General features: G+C 35.9%; 3 protein-coding genes across 6 annotated transcripts; all 3 read right to left on the bottom strand.

Moving 5' to 3' along the window:
* Window positions 1-886: 886 nt before the first annotated feature.
* LOC123224129 (polyamine oxidase 2-like) lies at window positions 887-5,733 on the bottom strand. Of its 2 annotated transcripts, none has more exons than XM_044647674.1 (10): window positions 5,249-5,733; window positions 5,021-5,136; window positions 4,326-4,414; window positions 4,120-4,233; window positions 3,425-3,516; window positions 3,098-3,179; window positions 2,912-3,014; window positions 2,122-2,219; window positions 1,594-2,023; window positions 887-1,452 (listed from the first exon to the last, which is right to left on the bottom strand). In XM_044647674.1, the coding sequence occupies exons 1-10, from the start codon at window positions 5,286-5,288 to the stop codon at window positions 1,144-1,146; spliced, it is 1,473 nt and encodes a 490-aa protein (XP_044503609.1). In that variant the 5' UTR covers window positions 5,289-5,733; the 3' UTR covers window positions 887-1,143. The 2 variants fall into 2 exon arrangements, with proteins under 2 accessions (XP_044503609.1, XP_044503611.1); XM_044647676.1 differs by having other exon boundaries at window positions 3,098-3,183; window positions 3,429-3,516.
* A 1,184-nt stretch (window positions 5,734-6,917) lies between these two features.
* On the bottom strand, window positions 6,918-9,107 carry LOC123223018 (U6 snRNA phosphodiesterase-like). Of its 2 annotated transcripts, XM_044646071.1 has the most exons (7): window positions 8,750-9,050; window positions 8,571-8,669; window positions 8,163-8,412; window positions 7,987-8,083; window positions 7,689-7,754; window positions 7,415-7,553; window positions 6,918-7,296 (listed from the first exon to the last, which is right to left on the bottom strand). In XM_044646071.1, the coding sequence occupies exons 1-7, from the start codon at window positions 8,922-8,924 to the stop codon at window positions 7,244-7,246; spliced, it is 879 nt and encodes a 292-aa protein (XP_044502006.1). In that variant the 5' UTR covers window positions 8,925-9,050; the 3' UTR covers window positions 6,918-7,243. The 2 variants fall into 2 exon arrangements, with proteins under 2 accessions (XP_044502006.1, XP_044502005.1); XM_044646070.1 differs by lacking the exon at window positions 6,918-7,296 and having other exon boundaries at window positions 7,298-7,553; window positions 8,750-9,107.
* Window positions 9,108-9,922: 815 nt separating this feature from the next.
* Window positions 9,923-18,994, bottom strand: LOC123222465 (protein ORANGE, chloroplastic-like). 2 transcript variants are annotated; one of them, XM_044645246.1, is made up of 8 exons: window positions 18,518-18,989; window positions 17,339-17,453; window positions 16,587-16,700; window positions 16,317-16,403; window positions 15,640-15,716; window positions 11,093-11,220; window positions 10,337-10,473; window positions 9,923-10,190 (listed from the first exon to the last, which is right to left on the bottom strand). In XM_044645246.1, the coding sequence occupies exons 1-8, from the start codon at window positions 18,715-18,717 to the stop codon at window positions 10,113-10,115; spliced, it is 936 nt and encodes a 311-aa protein (XP_044501181.1). In that variant the 5' UTR covers window positions 18,718-18,989; the 3' UTR covers window positions 9,923-10,112. The 2 variants fall into 2 exon arrangements, with proteins under 2 accessions (XP_044501181.1, XP_044501182.1); XM_044645247.1 differs by lacking the exon at window positions 16,317-16,403 and having other exon boundaries at window positions 18,518-18,994.
* Window positions 18,995-19,128: the final 134 nt, after the last annotated feature.

Below are 19,128 nucleotides of genomic sequence, written 5' to 3'. Positions count from 1 at the left end.
TCAGACTTCAGGTCTAGATTCATAATATTGTAAACTTCAGGTTACAAATAATATTCAAGACTTCGGGTCCAGATTTATGATATTTCAGACTTCAGGTCTAGATTCAAGAGTTTTAGAACTTCAGGTCCAGATTTACAATTTTGTAAATTTCGGATTGCAAATATTGTATGATTATAAATAAAAATTACGCAGAAATATAACAGAAATTAAAAGTCAATTGGGATATCACAACTGGGATATCCGTATTTATAATAATTAAGCAGCATAACGATATAATATAAAAATATTATATATCTGAGTTGATGGTGCTGATAACGTGTTATAAAATTAATAATCAAGTATGTAAGTATAATGAAAGTAAAGTAAAAATGAAAAAAGAGGAGAAGAAGTGCAGAAGCTATTCAAGGAAAATGCTTTCCCGGATGAAGAGAAGAAAGAAAAGTAATCTGCAATTAATTGAGAAAAGGCGTCAGTACAAATGAGAGGAGAAGGCTTTATATAGAAAGCCTGCTGCCCCCTTCCTTGACTTTAATGCATGCTTAATTTCTTGCATTCACACTAATTTGTCAACTTGCCTACGTGGCGGAAAATCCACCACATATATAACACTAAGGAATTAAAGACAGACTTGAACAAATATCACTTACTTCAAACGTGCTTTAATATAATAACGTCACCCATCCACATCCAGCCACGTGTCTCACGTAATTAAATGGAGTTCAGGATAATAACATCACCAGAATCAACCATGTTCATTCTTATCTCTTAAAAGTAATATCCACATTCGAACAAAATAATTGGGCATAAGAATATTTTGTGTCTTCTCACTTCTCCATCATTCAAATATTAACTCACAATTAAAACAGTTATTGGTTAAAACAGCAAATTGTCCATAAGTCCACCTTTATTTAAATTCATATCAAACTTAATATTATTCTTGTCCAAATAACAACACATATAGGTAACCACACACATTAACCAATTCTTACAATGGTTAGTCAATAGGAAAACAGTGGTTTATCACGGCATTGCCCAACCACCACTAAAAGCGGCAATTGTGTGTTAGCCAAATCCCTTGTTTACTTATCTAAAGCGATATACTATCAATTTAAGAGCATTGAGAGGCTTCTGGGAACTTTAGAATCACATTCGAGAGATCAAAAGTGGTACTGAAACAGGAGACTCCTCACCCATGACCGGTTGGAACAAGTCTACCTCTCCATACCGCTCCAGAACACGCATCCGGCAGTCCTCAGCAGCCATCAGTCCAGTTGAGAATGCACCATGCACTGACCCTGGATAGCTAAAACTTGTTGCCTCCCCAGCAAAGAATAAGTTGTCCACTGGAATCCTAAGCATTTCATACAGATCATGGGAGTTGCCTACTGTATCATAGCTATAGGAGCCAAGTGAGTTAACATCTGTGCCCCAGTGCGAAACAAGATAATTAATCTGCATCATTAAAATACAGAATTAGATTCTTGGTTTAACTAGTACAAAATTTGAAGTATAAATTAAGTAGGAAACCTTAAACAGTACAACAAATTTTTAAAGTGGCATGCATGATAACAAAGTTGTATGCAGATGAAATACCGGGGCAGATGCATCAGGAAGGATCTTCTTGAGTTGCATAAAAGCAAAATTAGCAGCAGCTTCATCAGACATTTTCTCAATGTCTTTGGCCAACTGCCCAGCAGGCATGTAAACAAGGACAGGATGACCTGTTGCCTTGTGAAGATTTAGGAAGTAGCTGCATCCATAAGATGTCTCTGCAACCACTCCCAGGAACTCCACATTTGGCCAAAACACCTTATCAAAATGCAGCACTATTTTATTTTCAATTCCCACACCAAGGTTATCAATGGCTGCTTCCTTCCAGTTTGGGAGGCTTGGCTCAAACTTGATTGCCCTGGCCTTCAAAACACCAAGAGGAACAGCAACAATAGCAGCATCTGCCACAAATGTAGTTCCATCTTCTACGGTTACCTTCACTCCATTATAACGTCTATCAATTTTGGTAACCCTGTAAAGAAATCAGGTCAAGATATGGTGCCTGAAACAAGTCCTGTGATACCACAGCAGTGTGCAACTTGAAGATTACTTTAGAAAAATAATCCACACCTGCAGCCTAAGCGGATGTCGAGGCCTTTGGCAAGGCTGTTTATAACTGGAAGATAGCCCCTAACCATGAGCCCATGACCACCGGGGAGCAGCACTTCCTGTACGTAAAAAAAAAAATCATTACTAAAATTTGAGTTTAATAGTATGCAATAGCTTGTAGCTCTTACAATATTACAAAAGAACAATCAACATATGAAAGATGAGCCCAACCACTGTAGATGTATCTCTTAACATATTTTAAGTTATAAACTTATCCATGGGTCAGCCATCGTAACCTAACTCCATCACTTGGAAATTTAATAAATTAAAAAAAAAAAATCAGATAGTATAGGACACAAGAAGTTGTCTTATACACAAGTTGACCATACTCAATACAGATCCAATTAAATCATCGACCCCTTGGTTGATGTATAGTATGTTATACAATTTTGAGAGTTCAATAAGCCAGAACTATACTTATGCCAAATAGATCTGCTACCATGAATTTACATTATATTTTAAAATCACCTGGCATAAAAGTTACACTGTTGATATATAAAAAAAAAATTGTTAAAAATGCAAGGAGCTTTAATCTTTAACATCCAGAACAAGCACAAGAGAAAAACAGAGAAAGAAAGAAGAGAAGGTGCCAACTACCTAGCAACACAGGAATACTAAATCAAGGGATACAGGATTGAACAACCTTATTTCTATTTTTATGCACTCAGTTGATTGTACTAAGCAACTCTCATAACACACAAATTCGGTGAAGATTAAAAAATCTCAACTTGTAGATGTAGTGCAAACTTGCCTTATCCCAGGATTTAACTGAGATGGAATCAGCATCTGCAGCAAACCAGCCTTCCATTCTGCATAAATACCATTGAAGCACCTTATGGGCAAGCCCCTCTAACCTGTTGGTTCAAACAAAATTCAGTAACTCAAATTCTTTAACTTAAACAAAGATTAAACAGAGCTCAAAGCATGCTGTTGCAACCTTAATTCTGGTCTCCTTTCAAAAACAATTGAAATGGCGTGTCCTATAGACTTGTCTTCACTGAATTCTTGTCTTACTTTACCTGTCTGAATTTAGGAAAAGTAACTCAGAAGAATGCACAATGCAAAACACAAAATAAGTTAAAGAAGCTACATTACTAAAAGAAAATTAAACAACCCTTAAAGTGCAGCAAAATAGCAGTACATTCCTCTAGCCTTAGCTAGGATGACCCAAAGATCAATCCAAGGAAAGATAGTATATTATGTTTCAGCTCCAGCTTGTGACAGCAGTAAACATTAAGAGAAAAAATTGCACAATGAAGAAAACTTGCCTCTGCCAAAATGATCTCAAAAACTTCCCCAACCTTTGTGACTACTTCTGCAGGAACTTTGTTCCCATCCATGTCAAAAAGCGCATAGCTGCAAAGAGAATATATGCTTAGCCCAATCCAGCGATAGCTTCAAATGGAAGTTTTTGCTCACTTGGGAGAATTTAGACAAAATATTTTAATATATGGAAAAAAAAACTGTAGAAATAAAATGATGCCTTGATGACACAATCATGGAGAAATAACTTGTCTCTTGGATATTCTTAAAATTTGATGGCTACAAGCCCATTATGCTAGTATGATTTTAAAATCAAGTAAACGCTAGTATAGCAATACATCATTATTTTAGTTGAATGCTCAGTTTAGGATTTGCAAGTAACTCAAATAAACCCACAAAGTGAAGCAAGCTAAAACTCATTCAATCCACGTAAACCAGGTCTTCTTTTTAGTTTATGAAATTAGCAAAACAAAAATGAAATATGCTAATACAACAGAGAAACCAGGACGTTATTGGTTTAAGAATTTAACCGTACAAAATCATCACGTTCATTTAAACATACAAAATAAAACAGATAATAAGGCTTCTATACATGAACTGAACAATGATTCAAAGGTAACTATTAACAGACGAAACCAGAGTAAGTAACATCAAACTACAGGCACACGGAGAGAAACAAATTTAACATATCTTCACCTTTCTAAATCATGGTCATACAACACAGAATTATCACCGCTTGTGCGGTATAGAGGTAACCCTAGTCTCCCAATCACAGGTGCGAGTGGATTTTCATTGCAGACTCCATGCAGCCTGAAACATCAACATGAACATTGGAGACCAAAACTTGTTACACTACAAAGAAATGACTAAGAAATTTACGTTTTAAGGACAAGTAAAATTACCATGATGCACCCAGGTCAACGGGAAAACCAAAGGTATAATCAGTGTTAACTCGACCACCAAGCCTATCCCGAGATTCCAAAAGGACAACCTGCCCATGAAATGAAAAAGAGCATGGTAAAAAGCGAACCTTTAAAAATATTTTAAGGTCCAAACAAGTGTTGCCTCTGGGCACGAATAAATTAAGAAGGGTTGTTATCTATGTCGATTCCTTAGCAAGTAGACAATAACGGAGATGCTTTTCATCGAGGACGCTTCAGCAAGAATTTTTTTTTTTTTTTTTGGCGTAACTACCCTTCCGCAGCACTTTCTATTCAGTCGGCATATTCCTAAGTTCTAACCATGGCAAAATCAGCTAAATCTCAACAGGTTAAAGCTGACAAATGAGGCCATATTTCTCAAAAAGAGTTGGGTAGCTAAAATCATAAGAAACAGTTGCTCAAAATAGAAAAAAGTTTCCCTTGACTTTGTCGCAAGTAAATAATAAAAATTAAACATTTCTTTCCATAAGTCAAAATCAAATGGCAACAATGAAAATTAGGCGTGGACTTTTAGGGCCAGCATAATTGAAAAAAATGAGCTAATAGTTTCAAAAACAGATAAAGATAAGTAGACTCCAAGTAGAACACGAAAATATAAGCACACATGTACTCTAAAAAAATATAAATTATCAATGAAATTAAAAAATTATTTTTACCTTAAATGACGCATCATGGAGAGCACGAGCCGCTGCAACTCCAGCCATGCCACCGCCAATAACAATAACAGATGGCGACCTTGCCTGCCCCCTCTCCACGTTCGAATAGCAAGGAGCTTCACAACACAACCAAACAAAATTTGAACATGCCACCGACACGTATAAAATGATAAAAAAATGAACCAAGCAACGGTGAAAAACTGTAAAAACAATCTAATCATTACCAACCTCTGCTTAATTGACGATTACTCCTGTTTGTTGAATCCATGGCAAGACGATATTATTAACAGAGGATTAATAATATTTTGAAAGTAATTGCGTATGTTAATTAATAATAATGGCTCTGTTGGTTTTTTTTCAAAATTAAATAATGATGGAGGCAATTGAGGGGAATAATGAAGGATAAAAATCAAGAGACACGTAATGAAATGGTTGGAATTCGAGGACAACAAATAGAAACCCAGCTTTCTCAACCAGCTCATGCAGAACTCTTTGTCCGATTTTCTTCAAAATCTCGATGAATCAAATCGTTTTCAGAGTCGATCAGCCAACAGTTTTGTACATATCAAAGTTGCCGGAGATAAAACCGGACGGAAATCGGGTGATGTGAAATCGGAAAGAAAAAGAGATGAAGAAAGCGAAAGATTTTAACAGAGAAAAAGGAAGAGAGATTTCTAGAGAGAGGAAATGTGCCGGATGGTTGCTTCTGTAATGAGATCAGACCATTATGGCAGCATTTATAATGTTAGTTTTGCCACCTAAAAGTCACTCGATGGAGATACTATACTCGCGAGTATAATTTAAGAGCGTACTCTCCTGTGTAATTGACCACGTGTCGAATTTGTAGATCTCTGTACTTTCTGATATGATAAGTGAACAGCCGGGAGAGCGAGCGGATTACATTGTGAAATATATTCGCCGTAATATGAGCATTTTGGGAATTTCATATTTCTCTTACTAACATGGTCAAAGCATTAGTTTTTACCTAAATTTTAATACAAATATATATATACATTTGTGAGTTTTAAGAAATCTAAATATTTATTTATAAATTAATTTTTGTTAAATTTTTTTTTATAAAAGATAAAGACAAAATCATCAATTTTCTTTTAAAGACAATGAAGAGATCTCATCAGAGATGATAAGCTTCGTCCATGTATATCGATTTGGAGGCAAAGATAGACACTAACTTAATCAACAGAAAGAGAGATCATTGAACTTTTTAGTAATCTAAAATTAAAATGCGATGTTAAATTAAAATTTTCAAAAATTTAGAGACAATTAAAACGAGAAAAAGATGAAAATTTAGATTTAAAAAGAATAAAAATATAAATTTTTTAATTAAACAAGTTTTAGATATAAATCAAATTATTAATTTTAAAAATTTTGTAAGAAAAAAATTAATAAATTATATTTTTTAACATTAATCATTCTACTTTCTACCCTAACTAAAAATTTTAATAAATATTATCTCATAAATAACAAATCCCCCATATATATACATATATATTATCTCATAACTACTTTCTACCCTACTATATATATATATATATATATATAAAAGTTGAAATGCAGGGCCGTGTTGTGTTTGTTTAAGGAATTAACCTTAGATTTGACCACAGCTCACTTACTTTAAACGTGCTGTATCATATTAAATTCAGTCATTTATATCTAACCACGTGTCTTACCTAATTAGTTCCCACAATGAACCCATTCGCAACTCTCTTTAAATTAACATCCATATTTGTATAAAATAACCGAAATAATATTAACGTATATTTTGAAATAATTATTATTATTTAATATGACATAAGTATATATTAAATTGAATTTAATATATCAATTAATACATAACATATGGTGTAGGTGAGATGTATGCAATATTTATGATATGTGGTTGATCCAATTCCAGTTAATGCGGCAGATCCCACTAGTAATATAATTTGCGGGTCAAGGAAACAAACAAAAGTGTCCACTGGGCACTGGACACTGGTACACGGTAACACGGCTGTCACGAAAAGATGTAAAACGTAGAATTCAAAAAGTAGATGAGGGCCCACCCACCCACTCATTTATTTTGAGAAACGTGGAGGGGCCCTTTAATCTGAAGCTCACTGAAAACAGTTGTAAAACATAATCCCAGGAGCCAGGAGCAGGGATGGAGCCTGATGATTTTAAGACAAGGGCTCACAGTCACAGATGGTTTTAGTTCCCTTTATTTATCTACTTGCAATTTATCTGTTTGTCTATGACTGCAAGAGAACACAAAGAAAGAGCTGCAAGAAAACAAAGAAACTCAAATCCCTTTGATGAATAACATACTGCTCCAGTTTTGTTAATTATCTGAAAATTTACATATTTTATATATTTTACTACCAATCTTACACTCAGTACCACTGAATTTACTTGAAAAGATACGTTTCTGTAATGAACCCTCGACCCTTAATTTCTTTGTCTCTTCTTCGATCACTCTCTTTAAAGAATTGCTAATATCTCCCAATGCCCAAGCTAAGGATATATGAGGGCGTGGGCTCTGTTATCAACATTCAACAGAGCATACATGAGACATAACAGAGACTGGATACTTAAGCATTTTTTACACACATACACACACTGAGAATATGCTATTAGCAACATGGCAAAAAGTCAACAAAATTAATAACCAAACCTTGTAAAACTCGGGAAGATTATGAAGCCTGTAAACCTCGTTAACCACTTGAATCTGCTTAGTGATCTGAAATGTTCGAAACCAATCAATTAATGGGAAATTGAATGAAATCATTTGACGTTGGGTACGCATGTATGATCACATAAGCAATCATTCTAACAATTTATTCATCTGCTAAATCCACTAGAAAATTGAAAACACGGGGCATGTAGACTTGCAGATGATTGTACGTATCCAAGTGAAGCTTCCCCTTAGCAAAAGCAAAGGGCTAACTAGAAAAGAAATACATAGAGCATACCTCAAGTAATCCTCCTGTAAGAACTTCTATTGAGAGAAATGATCGTGTGCAATCATCATTTATGAAAACCTCCCACTGACTAAAATCAATCCAAAACCTGCTTGCAATAAAACAGTTCGTTAAACTCTATCACACGATTGAATGCTAATAAAATATGCAAGGATATATAATCTGACCGCCGCTGACACTGAAGCTTCTGGCGAAGCATTGCTACAATGGAGTCAATTTGGTGAACACGTATTGGGACAGTTCTTCCTAAACTTATGTGAAATTGCCTTCCCAATGTAACTAGCTGAAACTTAGAATCATCTTCACACAGGCTACTTAATGGAATGTCAATGTCAACAGCATGAAGACCTGGTACAATAGATGAAACCTTCTTCAAAAGCTGGGCCAGCTCCTTCTTTGATGCAGATGGTACAGTAACTAGAGAAGAAAATCTGCTGTTAAATATCGCAATGCAATAAAATGGAAGCACAATAGCCGTAAATTCCATGAAATAATGGTTCAGTGACCCTAAATATTTTCTCTTTAATTTAAATTCCCTTAAAAAAAAAATTAAAGAAAGTCGAAGCTTAAAAGACCTGGGATATAGACGTGTAAGGCATAGTTGCCTTCAACATGGGGAAAGCTCCGGAGTCTGCTCGGCTGAGGCTGACTACTAGTGAGATAATCGACCGTACCTTTCATTGGCAAAATATAACAAACACATGGTGAGCACGAAAGCTAACTGAAAGAATAGTACACGATTTCTGAAGTTTACCCAATGAATTGGGAGGAGTGAGGAGAGAGAGAGGCGGAGGCGGCAAAGGCAAACTAGTCGTCTCCGGCTGAACATTTGAATTTGTGGCACCGGTGCTTGTAATTGTCGTTGAGCTACTGAGTTCTGAATCAGAATCGGACGATGTGTCACCGTACGAGGCTATCAGAGCTTCCATTTTGACCCTGCGTTTTTCTTCACCTCCGCTTTCTCAACTTTTAACGGCAAATTTACCCTCTACTTCAAATTTATAAATGGGCCATATATTCGGATAGCCCAAAGCCAAAGACCCGTTATTTTATATACAAATAAAAATACATTATTTTTATATATAATTTTATATATAAATAATAATATATTATCATATAATTAGATAATTAAAAATTAAAGATAAAATAATATATTATTTTTTATATACAAAATTATATATAAAAATTGCATACGTAATTTTATTATGAGTAAAACATGATTATGTATTATATTTAAATAATTTAAAATATACCATTTAATAGTTAAAAATTGATGTAGTCATTATTTAAAAAATATATTTCAGTTAATTAGATCATTAACAAAAGCTTTAATTTTTATAAAATATAATAATCTCAGCTATTTTTATTTTATTTTTTTATGATTATAAGAATATTTCGTTGCACAAGAATGACTCATATTTCGACAAAAGAAATCCTAGCGGAACAAATATCTCGGATTTCTCAGAGCAGCAAAACCATTTCTTGATCGTACGGCATGATGTGGTCCATTCTTGCCATCACTTACCTGGGCGAAGCTAGGATTTGTGGTCCCTGGGATAAAAAGATCTACCATAAAATACATATAAATTATAACAAGCAATCAATTGACGTCACATCTATATGTACAGATATTTATATCTAAAAAATATTACCCTTTACAAGAATAGTTTTTTGTAGCTGCATTTAATTTCCAATTTTGCGCTTGCATTCTGTAATTTCAAGTGATCAGTAACGGATTTCATTAAACTCAAAAATGGAGTACCACCAGATGGAAAGTCAAAAACCTTTCATAGGAACCATTTAATCCACCTGAATCAAACCCTTGAAAGTAAGTTTTCTCTTAATCAGATGAGCGAAGACATTTCATAGTTTTCTATTAATCAGATGAGCTACAGAAATTGCATGGTTTTCTTTCAAAAGTCGGGAGTGGAGAAATTTCATTTTATTTTAATTTTTTTAAATATTAATTTAAAGTGCATAATTTGGGCGCTTAAATGTCCACAATGATGGTTGTTCATGTTTGTATACACAAAATTGGTTATATATTGCACGTACACATCTTTGGCACAATTTTTTACATGTTAGGATAGAGAGAAAGAGAGAGACCTGATGCACCTCTAAATGAAGGGATCGATGCGGGGATCATGTTCACTTGCCATGGCCATTCCAGTACAAAGGCATGTGGGACACATCACCTGCAAAATATGGAAAAAATAATAATAATCATAAAATTGAACGCTGTATACTTGTAATTCAAAATTGTATTTTACTATTGTGGAAGTAGAATATGAATTTTGTATTTGACTGTCTCCTTTAATATATTTTCAACAAGATGCCCAACCTTTCCAGATCCTGAACAGTTCGGACATCTTTCCGTTTTGGGTGCTGATAGGGGTTGGTCTCCACCAATGACAGTCGAGACAGGTTCTATAAGAACAAGTGATCCTGTGCTGGAACACCGAGCACAAGCAAGATACCCTGCATTAAATAGGTTGAAATGTGAACACCATAATTAATTAAATAAATACATAACCCACATAGAATATAGAGATAGGTTCATATCTCAGTTCAAATTAAAACAGACGAAAATGCAAGAATGAAAAAAAAAGGTTCAAATTTGAATTTAAGGCTACTAATAAGAACAAAGAAAACTGCCAAAGGAAAGTCCTCCAGGGTTTAGGTGGGTACAGGTACTCATCAACAAATTCGGAGTATTTGAGGTGTATTAGGAGATCAATACATAAAATCTGTTGTTTGTTTTCGTTATTTCCTTGGTTGTTTCATGTCATCCACGCACCAATAGAAAGATGCATAAGTGGAGGGAGCTGTCAAGTCTCAAGTGCAGTCTTAATCAGTTCAAAAATGTTCCCAGTTAAATTTCTGAAAGCCAAGACCAGGCCATGATCATCTGTCTAACACAGTGCAAACTAAACATTCACAGAATGGATCTGATAGCCCATCCCACATCTTTTGGCAAAACAAATCTTCATTTTGGACCATAATTGAATAAATAATGACCAGTTTCTAAAAAATTTCATCATCCCATTAAATGACAGTAAAAAAAATCAGACAATGGAGGAAAGATTCAGCACTATACCAGTTCCAAGACAGTATTTGCATCTTTTATGTTCCTGCAGTTTCACATTGTTTACTTCAACTACCATCAAGGCTGAAATTACCCCAACAGCTCCACCAGAGAACGAAGCAACTATAGGATCAACCTGACTGCACATTACAGCAGTAAAAGCTAGTAAAGTAATGAAATTACAAATACATCATTTGAAACACAACATTGTGATATAAAAGTCACCATGGATGTGTTGGAAGATGTAAATTAAAACTCCAAATTGGGATATTGTTAGGGATTATGTTTATATGAAGAAAAGAAGAAACACAAGTGGCAACGCTAGGAGGATAACAAGTAGCAGTCAACTAGCAAGTCAACTTATACTAAAACATACTCAACCTGCAGGGGAACATGCAGCACAGGAGAAGCCTCCAGATCAGGATACGCAATCAGAATGTGGGACCACCAAGATATCCCAAGATCAAGTGGCAATGCTGGATTGGGAATACAGTGGAAATGGAGAGATAAAAAGAAACCTTGAGCGGAAGAGAGGAGGGGGGAAAATTTGAGGAATGTGAGCGGGAGAGTTTCAGCCTCTCGAAAGCTGAACAAGGGAGCCCTTGGCTTACTGTTTCTTGTGGTGGTTTTTAGTGAATCTTTTTGAAATCCAGTTTGTTGTTATTGAGTGTGCTTTTGTGGGATTCTGTTTTTGCTCTGTAATTCTGAGAATTAACAATTGTATTAGCTGGGAAATAGTCATTGTATTGATAGAGTAATGTTGTATTTAAGTTGACAAACCAATCAATACAATACATATTTTTCTGCTCTATTTCATTTTGCATGTTCTGTCTTGGCTGGAATTTATTAGTATCTGCAGTTGCTCCAGTTTGGTGATTAAATCAGTGGGGAGAGATATTGTCTGAAATAGTGTTGGCGGTGAGGTGTTGCCCAAGTATCTATCAATTGGTATCAGAGCGACGATTCTGAGGATGGAAAAAATCGACTTTATCAAAGACGGTGGACGTTGGTGGATTGTCCGGCGACTAACCCAGTGGGAAATTCGAGAACTGAGGGCTAACAGAGTTTGTTCTCGTTGTGATGGCAAAGAGGAGTTGAACCATGACTGTAAACGCAAGTCATGGGCTGTTCTGGTGGTGGAAGAGGATGATCCAGATGATGAAGGCATTCTAATTGCGTTTGATAGAGAAACCAAAAAAAGGGAAGCAGAAATAAAGATTGAAAATTCTGACAATAAAAAGAGTAGATCGATTATGTCTGGTGCCCAAATAGGAAAATCTGTTGAAGAATCAACAAAATTCGGTGAGAAATACGTAGAAGTGGAGGCGGCACAGTTTATTAAAAAAAGAGATGAGGAGTTGCAGGAAAACGGATGGTGGAAGGAGACAAGGGAAAAAATGGAAGGAAATAACCCTACCCATTTGCTACCCAATCTAAAGACCCGACCCGATCCAAAAATCATCCCCTAAAAATCAAACCCAGCCAGCATAAACCAAGTATTGACTCAACACCCAACCCAATTTTTCATTAACTCTTCCACTAACCCAACCAAAATATATGACCCAGGCCCAAATAACCCTTTAACATTTACCCACCCCTTTTCCAATCACTCATCAACAAGGCCAACACCTATTTCATATTTAAAAAACCAGATTCCAGCCCAAAACCTTATTTTACAAAAACCTCAATCAACAACCCCACTGGAACTGCTTTTATATAAGTATTTCACCAGTTCGACTCGCTTGCAACTCATGGAATCACTCATTTCACAAACACTCTTTCGAAACTTTGCGATCATGCACAAGCTCACCAAGCGTTCGGCTTCGACTATTCTGCGCCACGGAAGTGCGCGCTACCTTCGAAGTGCAACCGTCGCACCTATTAGCGGCAGCAATCAATCCGGGGACTCGGTATTAGAGAGTGATACCAAACTCAGATGGTATTCAGTGTTAACAGCTAGGCAATCGGGTACTGTCTGTTATTCGACTGAATTAAATTTGAAAAAGAATGGTTTGTTTTTGGGCAGCTGGTATGAGTCAACTGCAACAGCATCTGACACATCATCCTCACCTCCACCTGAGAAATACGAATATCAAGTAGAGGTTAGTCGACTCATGGACCTTATTGTTAATAGCTTGTACAGTAACAAAGAAGTGTTCCTGCGTGAGCTTATTAGCAATGCAAGTGATGTTGTGGACAAGCTGCGGTTTCTTTCTGTTACTGAGCCTGAGCTTTTGAAAGAAGCTGTTGATCTTGATATTCGTATCCAAACTGATATAGATAATGGGCATTACCGACCGACAGATGACAGGCGTGATAGCTTTTTATCTTTTCTCAAAAAAAATAGAGTGAACATTGTTAAAATTGAAATTCATAAGACCAGCAAAAATTATTCTGATAGCTATAGTGATGGAAAATTTGTCAAAGTTGAGACTGCAAATGAAGTGTTCACAAACTCTGAGTCTCCTGAGCCTGAAAAGGTAAAGGAAATAGAGGTAAGTGTCGTTGAAGAAGCTGACGAAGAGAAAGAGGCCAAATCAAAGAAGAAGAAAATTAAGGGGATACCCCATGAAGGGAATGGGGCTCACGAAGGAAATGGAGCCCATAAAGGAAATGGGACAGATGATGCATTGCCACTACCTCCACCAGTAATTCCACCAGATTTCACTCCAACAAAGGTGGAACCTGAACCATTTAAGAAAAAGGTGGTGAGGCTTCCAATATCGAAGCGTGGCCTTGGATCTAAAGGGCAAAAGATTGTTGTGCTTACAAATCACTTCAGAGTTAATGTTACCAGTGTTAATGGTCACTTCTTCCATTATAGTGTTTCCCTCTCATATGAGGATGGTCGTCTTGTTGATGGCAAGGGTAATGGAAGACGAGTAATTGACAGAGTGCAAGAGAACTATGATAATGAGTTAGCTGGAGAGGACTTTGCATACGATGGGGAGAAGAGTTTATTTACTGTTGGTCCCCTTCCCCGCAATAAGCTAGAGTTTACTGTTGTGCTTGAGGAAATTTCATCCAGCAGAAACAATGGAAATGGAAGTCCTGATAGGTGCGAGAGCCCTAGTGCGAATGATCGAAAGAGAGTATGTCGCCCTTATCGCTCCAAAGCTTACAAAGTGGAAGGTCGTGTGTTGTCCAGCCCAAGGTTAAAAGTAGGAAATGGTGAGGATTTCTTTCCTCGAAATGGGTGGCGGAATTTCAATAATGAGAAATTAGTGGAGCCAACAAAGATAGAACGATGGGCTGTTGTAAACTTTTCTGTGCGCTGTGATATTCGTAGCCTTGTTCGTGATCTGATAAAATGTGGCGATATGAAAGGCTTGAAGGAAGACTTGCTAGAGGAGCAGCTTAAAGGTGTATCAGAATACAAGTATTCCTCCCATAGAGATCTTGAATTGCTTAATAAGTGGAAAGGGTTGTCGGATTGCAAGTGGACTTGGGAATCATGCAACAACCTTCAATATCTCTTTCCCCAATCGCACCTTGAGGACAAGGTGTCTCTCCATGGGAGGGGTAATGTTAGGGATTATGTTTATATGAAGAAAAGAAGAAACACAAGTGGCAACGCTAGGAGGATAACAAGTAGCAGTCAACTAGCAAGTCAACTTATACTAAAACATACTCAACCTGCAGGGGAACATGCAGCACAGGAGAAGCCTCCAGATCAGGATACGCAATCAGAATGTGGGACCACCAAGATATCCCAAGATCAAGTGGCAATGCTGGATTGGGAATACAGTGGAAATGGAGAGATAAAAAGAAACCTTGAGCGGAAGAGAGGAGGAGGGAAAATTTGAGGAATGTGAGCGGGAGAGTTTCAGCCTCTCGAAAGCTGAACAAGGGAGCCCTTGGCTTACTGTTTCTTGTGGTGGTTTTTAGTGAATCCTTTTGAAATCCAGTTTGTTGTTATTGAGTGTGCTTTTGTGGGATTCTGTTTTTGCTCTGTAATTCTGAGAATTAACAATTGTATTAGCTGGGAAATAGTCATTGTATTGATAGAGTAATGTTGTATTTAAGTTGACAAACCAATCAATACAATACATATTTTTCTACTCTATTTCATTTTGCATGTTCTGTCTTGGCTGGAATTTATTAGTATCTGCAGTTGCTCCAGTTTGGTGATTAAATCAGTGGGGAGAGATATTGTCTGAAATAGTGTTGGCGGTGAGGTGTTGCCCAAGTATCTATCAGATATCTAATGTAACAAATGTTCTTCTAACAAGTTCTGTCCGGTTAACACCTGACTAATTGTTCTCCCCCCTCCCATGTAGCAATGGAAGTAATCAAATTAACTATCAATAACAAGACAAAATACGATGCATACCTCAACTGCAAGTAATCTTGTAGCAAGCCAAAATACTATGCCCTAAAAGTCATCATGGATGTATTGGAAGATGTAAATTAAAACTCTAAACTCGGATATCTGATGTAACAAATGTTCCTCTAACAAATTCTCTCTGGTAAACACCTGACTAATTGTTCCCCTCTCCCATGTAGCAATGAAAGTAATCAAATTAAATATCAATAACAAGCCAAAATACAATGGATACCTCAACTGCATTGGTAGATGAACATTACGGATAAAATCCTCATAAGACGTGCCACCAATCCCTAGCTTCAGCTCTAGCTGAGATTGAAATAAAACAAGGATTAAAAACAGGGTAAAGTAAAGGAAATTAAATTCTCCCTTTCCTTGATATAAACGCTGTATGCTGAGAAAATTTTAGGCATATCCTCTTTGTTAGTAGTCATAATGACTTTCACCTGGACTAAAGTTTTGCTAAATTTAATATTCATTCATAAAGGACTTAACACATTTAGCATGACCTTATAACACTCTTGGCTTGTTTTCCAAGTTTGCATGCCTTGGCTGCATCATTCTGCATCTTTCATGCTTCAAATAATTTACACAATGGAATATTTCTTATCTTGCCATGCAAGTTCTTCTCTCACAGAAAATTTGAATTGCACTCTTTCTAAAAGAAACATAAAATAATTAAATTTCTAGCATATTTGAGAAAAGATTTAAGTGCAAATCACACTGAGAGGGATATAGCAATGGAAATAGATGGAGAGATATATGTTAAGAAGTAGAGGGAGCCTTGGCAAAACAGAGTAAGGTAAAAAATAAAAATAGAGGTAGATATTGAATTCTGATTGCATTGAAATTATTTTTGGTTTATCACGCTTTATCAGATCATAGTAGTTATGTCCACAAATAACTTACGGTAGGTGCTAGAAGGCCACCAAAAATAATAATGCCCGCAATGAGAGAAAAACAAGTAGCATAATAGACCTTCAGATTGGCTGAGCTCTGCAAGAATACATTGATTGCATTCGTTACTTAACATGTGATCAAAAAAAGAAAAAGAAAATCTACATTTGATACTTTACGAATAAAAAAACAGAGGAAAAGTTACGGAAAGAGTTCCAGCTGAAAATAAGTTTCTGATACATGAATTCTGAGTATGAACAATAAGTAGGAAAGAGAACTAACCAAAGGAGGTAAGAATGGGATGAATGATGGAAAGTTAGGAAGTTCATGTTCTTGCTCTTCCTTCATACCAAGTTCAGCACTTTTAATTCTTTGTTGTATTCTCAGCCTGCGAACCTACACATTTTAAGCCCACATATAATCAATTAAGTGCTTAACTGGATGAGCTTATCTACTAGCTAAAATAAATATTTTAATGTCAAGAACTCCTTTAAAAAAATTTATTTTGTTTGGTTTCAACTCAAAAAAAGAACTTAAGGCTCCTCATATAAAAGAACCTGGACGATCCCATTCTCTTTAACAACTAGATTAAGGTAACTTTCACAAATAATTTCTACACATAGAATGAAGAACCGGTCCCCATATAAAAAAACAGATAATTAAAATTACAGTTTGAATGCCTCTTTGATTTTTTTTATCCATAGTAGTCCATAGAAAACCCACTTGAAATCATAAAAACCATAATAGAGAGTGGGTAACATCTGACCATCAGTTTGGTCATTAGAGGTGAACTACCGAATAGCAAGTGAGAATAAAATTAAAGCATGGAAAATGCACCAAGATTTTTGATATTTCACTGTTTCTCTATATAAGGCCTGTAACTGTGACTAGCTGACTCATGAATTCAATCTGCTTCACGAAGTTAAAAGAAAAAAAATAGAATATGATGTTAATTATAATTATCCTTGATAGTATACTTCCAATTATAATGTATTTTATGCCTACAAGGAATTTAGTAATCCTTTCATACCCACCTCTTCCATGTGCAGGAAAATTTTATTGCGACGACTACGAATATTATCTTGAATTTCTTGCATTTCCATTTTTGCAAAGTCCTGCACAGTTTCTGGCCCTTCTATGATACAAAATCTGCATTCAAAATCACAAGACATTGCACAGAAAAGTTATTTACTAGATTTTGTTACTATTACAACTTAGTTATTTTAAAGTTTTTCATATTTTCATTTATATACAAAAGCACCTCCTTTCCCCATGGAAAAGAAAGCGTCATTTACGGCTCGGCTCGAGTTCGGCTCAAGCTCGACTCGAGCCGAACTCGGCTCGGCTCGAGTTTGGCTCGGCTCGTTTACGGCTCGGCTCGGCTCGTTTTTCATATCAAAACGGCATCGTTTTATATATATATATATATATATATATATATATAAATCAAAACGACGTCGTTTTGTATAAAAAATTTAAAAAAAAAATCTACCGAGCCAGCTCAAGCTCGATCGAGCCGAACAGAGCCCGGCTCGTTTCGGGCTAGAACCAAGCCGAGCCGAGCTCGAGCTCAAGCTGGCTCGGCTTGAGTCCAGCCCTAATTAATGCAATGCAAATGCTAACAAATTTTTTTCCTTTTACATTCCATTCTAAAGAAGAAGAAAGTATTAACCTCAAAATTTTGAGACCCTCACACAACTTTTAAACTATTCTTAATATCCATGATCATCATGTGGATATGCATTAATTTTGAAATAATAATAATAATTATAAACATAAAAACCCTATCTATATCTATTGATGCAAACTCAGGACGGCATCTCATCCAAATTGAATCCAAAACTCACTACCAATGACTGCTGTACATAACAAACATTCTACTAAAAAGTTGATGATAAATCCGTGCACGGCAGAGTAAAAGGAGGTCCCAATATATCCATACCATCAGCACGATAATTACAACCAACCACATACTTTCTAATTAATTCAACTTTTCTTCTTCAAAGTAAACTTCTAGAAAAATTTACTAAATAATTTCTGATACTAAATTTTGCCACAAAAAAAATCAACAATAGCACGAAATTTACACTTCTTGACCAACTTTTTAACTTATCACAGTTTCTAAGCATATATACAATCAAAAATATTACAGCAGTAAAAAATTATCACAATAAAATTTAAGAAAAATTAGGAAATAGAAAACTTAATAGTACCCAGCAGCGCTTCTGTCGGTGGAGCCAGCATCAATTGACGGTGACAAAGAGGAAGACTCTGGTTCTGACGCCATACATCGCCAGTTCGACCTTAATCTTCGATTAACCTGGATAATTCCGGCGTCGATACGACCCTGCTTGTATCGACCAAGCGGCTTCGATGGATAAGAAATCGCCAAAACTCGGCTCAAGCAAGACATGGTGAGTAATTCCTAGTTTCTTCGACAGTAGTTCAGAGTTTCTACTAGTAGATTTAAAAAATTTATAGGTTTGATGGCTGTTTTAGATGAGTTTAGGAATGAGTGAACAATGGAGACAAAAAGAGGCATTAGCAAATGCATAAGTGCAGGGATTCTTTTTATAAGTGGTTTGCTACGTGGAAGGAAGAGGGTGGTCCATATTTTTCAAAATACTTAGTGGAGCTTGTGCTGCTCGTCCCCGTGGTTGTCTCAGTGTATGTAATCTTTCTTTTTTAATTAATCAGCGAAAAAGCAGTTCGCTTCCTTTCTCCTGATTCTCGTTTCTGCTTTTAGTTATTTATATATTTGATATAAAAACAGAAAATGTGATAATTTTTTTGAAAATAAAAATCAATATGTTTATAATTATTG

Source organism: Mangifera indica, chromosome 8, assembly GCF_011075055.1.
Source record: "Mangifera indica cultivar Alphonso chromosome 8, CATAS_Mindica_2.1, whole genome shotgun sequence".
Classification (NCBI taxonomy): domain Eukaryota; kingdom Viridiplantae; phylum Streptophyta; class Magnoliopsida; order Sapindales; family Anacardiaceae; genus Mangifera; species Mangifera indica.
This window is presented reverse-complemented; position numbering and strand designations above follow the sequence as displayed.